At 40.8% G+C, this 4,021-nt stretch overlaps 1 protein-coding gene across 1 annotated transcript; it reads left to right on the top strand.

The window, feature by feature from the left end:
• The first annotated feature begins 2,965 nt into the window (after positions 1 to 2,965).
• Positions 2,966 to 3,583, top strand: LOC121306173 (E3 ubiquitin/ISG15 ligase TRIM25-like). Its single transcript, XM_041237921.1, has one exon. The coding sequence runs from the start codon at positions 2,969 to 2,971 to the stop codon at positions 3,566 to 3,568; it is 600 nt and encodes a 199-aa protein (XP_041093855.1). The 5' UTR covers positions 2,966 to 2,968; the 3' UTR covers positions 3,569 to 3,583.
• The last annotated feature ends 438 nt before the right edge of the window (positions 3,584 to 4,021 follow it).

Genomic DNA, 4,021 nt, shown 5'->3' with positions numbered 1-4,021 from the left:
TGAAAGGTGCCCTGCCAAGCTGTCTTTTTTCACGCTGCAAGTCTACTGCAAAGCCACCAGGCCCATGGTGCCGGAGGACAACACAGATCTGAGTGGCTTCTACAGCAGACCCACTGGCACCCTATCGTCCACAAGAGTGGCAGCTGATTGGTTAACTGAAGATTACCGTGCCAACCTGAACCCTCCCCACCTGGGTCATTGTGCACTGCCCCCTGGGAACTCTCTTATGAACAATGGCCTAACCTGGACTTGAACCAGCGATCTCCAGTTCGGAGCGCCTTTACCGGATGCACCACTCGGGAGCCCAAGTGGACGCCCTCTTAAAGCGACTTTAGACTCTTCATGCTCGATTAAAACAGCGTCATACATTTCACAAGGACTTAGAAATCCAGACATCTCCCCTTGGCAGGACTAGTGTGATTCAGTGTTTTGGTTCAAATAATTTTATTTCAAAATTCATATATGTTTTACTTAAGCAACGTAAGGTGTGTGTTGTTGTGTGATATCCCCACGGGTCATTGTGTACGAGGCGAAGCCAAGTGATTTAACCAACCAGAGAAGTGTCAATATTCTAAGTGTCCCTAGATAACGCACAGCTATGACATCACATTCCCACTGAAGGAGAGAGGGCGTTCCTTGCCATTGTGTAATATTTATTACAGTATTATTTACAGTATATTCACATTATCAGATCATCATTTCTATAGCTGCCGCTTGCTGTGCCAACTTTTAGTGTACAAATCAACTATGAAGTGTAAAAGTTGTAAAAACACAGCATAGTGCAATAAAGCACATTGAAAGCATGGTAAAGCATATTACAAAACAAACATTTGGTAAACTAACCCTTGTCCCATACTAAAAGCACAGCACAGTGTAATAAAGCACAGAGAATGTATAGTCAAGCATAGGTAAGCATTGTAAAGCACAGAGGGGTCTGGTAAAGCACAGGGAAGCATTGTAAAACATAGAGAGGTGTGGTAAAGCACAGGGAAGCATTGTAAAGCACAGAGAGGTCTGGTAAAGCACAGGGAAGCATTGTAAAACACAGAGAGGTGTGGTAAAGCACAGGGAAGCATTGTAAAACACAGAGAGGTGTGGTAAAGCACAGGGAAGCATTGTAAAGCACAGAGATGTATGGTAAAGCATAGGGAAGCATTGTAAAGCACAGAGAGGTCTGGTAAAGCATAAGGAAGCATTGTAAAGTGCAGAGAGGTCTGATAAAGCATAGAGAAGCATTGTAAAGCACAGAGAGGTCTGGTAAAGCATAGAGATGCATTGTAAAGCACAGAGAGGTCTGGTAAAGCATAGGGAAGCATTGTAAAGCACAGAGAGGTCTGGTAAAGCATAAGGAAGCATTGTAAAGTGCAGAGAGGTATGGTAAAGCATAGGGAAGCATTGTAAAGCACAGAGAGGTATGGTAAAGCATAGAAGCATTGTAAAGCACAGAGAGGTATGGTAAAGCATAGAGATGCATTGTAAAGCACAGAGAGGTCTGATAAAGCATAGAGAAGCATTGTAAAGCACAGAGAAACTACAAAATGAATATGCATATTGATAAGGGGCAGCTACATCTTTTTTTTTTTTTGGGGGGGGGGGGGGGGGGGGGGGGGGGGGGGGGTCAAAATAAAGTGTCGAAAACATATAGCTCCAGAAGAAATGATGAGGACACTTGCAAGACAGTTGTTAAATAGGTCTAAAGTGGTTTGAAAGGTTTGGGGTATACAGCTTTAAGAGATGTACTGTATTTGTTAACCACATGTATGCTAATTGTCCTATGAAGAAGCCTGTTCTCTGAAAAGCATTCTCGTCTGATCATAAGTGGTTGAGAATGAACTTTTCCAGACTCAATCAGCTGTGCTACAGAAGAGAGAAGGCGTTCGATTGATCACAGGCTTGGTGTCTGGAACGTTTTCAACTGAGTTTGATCTTGGAGATGTGAATCTGAGTTCCCAGCTATTGAACTGCCTGTGCCGAGGTGGATCAAAGCATCGCTTTATATTCCTCAGCATCGTATTGTTACTGTCTAACATGGAATGAATACTTTACGTGTGAGCAAACTGTTTATTTCAATGCACGGTGATACTTTGCGTTTGCCATTTAATGCATTAGCTGCAAACATCGAGATAAATTCAACAAAAAATGGGTTAATTTAGTTCATGGTTAATTTGCTTTCTATTTTGAATTAACTGTATCTGCTTACTAAAAACGTTTTTGATCTTTTTCACAAAAAAAAAAAAAAATAAAAATATACAGGCAACATATCAAAATAAGAAGGAAATCCCACAAGTGCAGTGGTATGATGACAGGACTGAACTGAAGGGGTTAAACCCTAGAACTGCAGTTCAGTCCACTTCATACAAGGTTTTGTTGATCGGCTTTCCTTTGAAAATACTGCTACCTGCTGGCTAAAAGCCTGCAGTGCAGAAATTCCCTTTTATAGTTTTCCCCTTATTATTATTATTATTATTATTATTATTATTATTATTATTATTATTATTATTATTATTATTACATGTACATATTTGAGGTGTTTCACAGAAGGCTCTTTATAAATCTCTATTGCATTGTATTATTGCATTGTTCCCTGATCTTTGAAATAGTGTATGTTTACCCATTCCAGCATCATTGCTGGATTCACTCAAGCTTAATATTTCTCCTGAACATGTTAGTACAGCCTACTATGGCATATTTCTCTTATAATCTGCTGGTAGACTTTCCAGCTGAGATTCTGGTCGAGTGTCTTAAAACACAGAGCTCCTCACAGTGTGGAATGCATGGCTTGTGTGCACTGAAACCAGAGAGGTGAGCAGGAGAGATCTCAGGAAATAAAACAGTCTTGACGCTTAACTGAGTTTCTGCTTAACCTGCTTATCAAACCTTGGCCTCAGCCCAAATCCCCACCTCTTCGAGCTTTAAGCAGTTCTGTTTGTTGTGAGTTTGACAGTCTCTCTGTCTCACGGCAATAGACATGTCAGGAACAAATATTCTGGTAGGAGAGGATCAGTTCAGCTGTTCAGTGTGTCTGGCAATATTGAAGCACCCAGTCACTATTCCATGTGGACACAGTTACTGTATGGGGTGTATTAAGAACTACTGGGATCACACTGATCATACAGGTGTGTACAGCTGCCCCCAGTGCAGAGAGACCTTTACCCCAAGACCTGTTCTATGCAGAAACACCATGCTGGCTGAAGTTGTGGAGGAATTAAAAAAGACTGGACTCAATAATACTCTTGCTCAAAGTTGTGCTGGACCTGGTGATGTGCCGTGTGATTTCTGCACGGGGAGAAGGTTCAAAGCTGTGAAATCCTGTTTGACGTGCCTGGCCTCTTACTGTGAAACACACGTCAAGCCACACTATGAGGGGGCTGCTTTCAAGAGGCACAAGCTGGTCAATGCAACTGGAAATCTGGAGCAGAAGCTTTGTGCTGAACACCAAAAGGTTTTGGAGGTCTTCTGCAGAACCGATCAGATGTATTTTTGCTTGTTGTGTACAGACAAGGAACACAAGAATCATGATACAGTCTCAGCTGTGAGGGAAAGGACTGGGAAACAGGCAAGGTTTTGAATTATTTATTTATAGCTATCTTAGAAGGTAATAGTCCCCAGGACTCTGTCTCTCTACTAGGTTATACAGTTTCACATTAGCATGGAGACCACTTTCAGAAGGAAATGTAAACTTAACTTTATAGAAAAAGAAATTACTTGTCATTTTACAGATGGATCAACCGATAAATGAGGCTAGTTAACAAACAGCTTTTTTAAATGTTACTCATCAAACCCTTTGCATGTATCTCCACTTCTCATAATACAAATTTTATAAAACCTCAGCTGAAAAATAATATACAATCTCTGCTTTACTCAATCAGTGGTGAACACAGGGTGCAAGCAGATTTTCTGATACAAACTTTTCAAGGAACTTCAAGAATTCTTTTGACAGTTTTCAAAGACCTAATTTAAGGTGTTTGACACAATGTTCAATGTTCATAACTAGTCACCAACTGTAAAAATAAAGCTTTAT

This window comes from Polyodon spathula, chromosome 46, assembly GCF_017654505.1.
Source record: "Polyodon spathula isolate WHYD16114869_AA chromosome 46, ASM1765450v1, whole genome shotgun sequence".
Classification (NCBI taxonomy): Eukaryota; Metazoa; Chordata; class Actinopteri; order Acipenseriformes; family Polyodontidae; genus Polyodon; species Polyodon spathula.
Note: the sequence above shows the minus strand (reverse complement) of the source record. Positions and strands in the feature narration are given on the sequence as shown.

Coding starts and splice junctions, on each gene's coding strand:
- LOC121306173 (XM_041237921.1), top strand. CDS start 2,969: ATGTCAGGAACAAATATTCTGGTAGGAGAGGATCAGTTCAGCTGTTCA.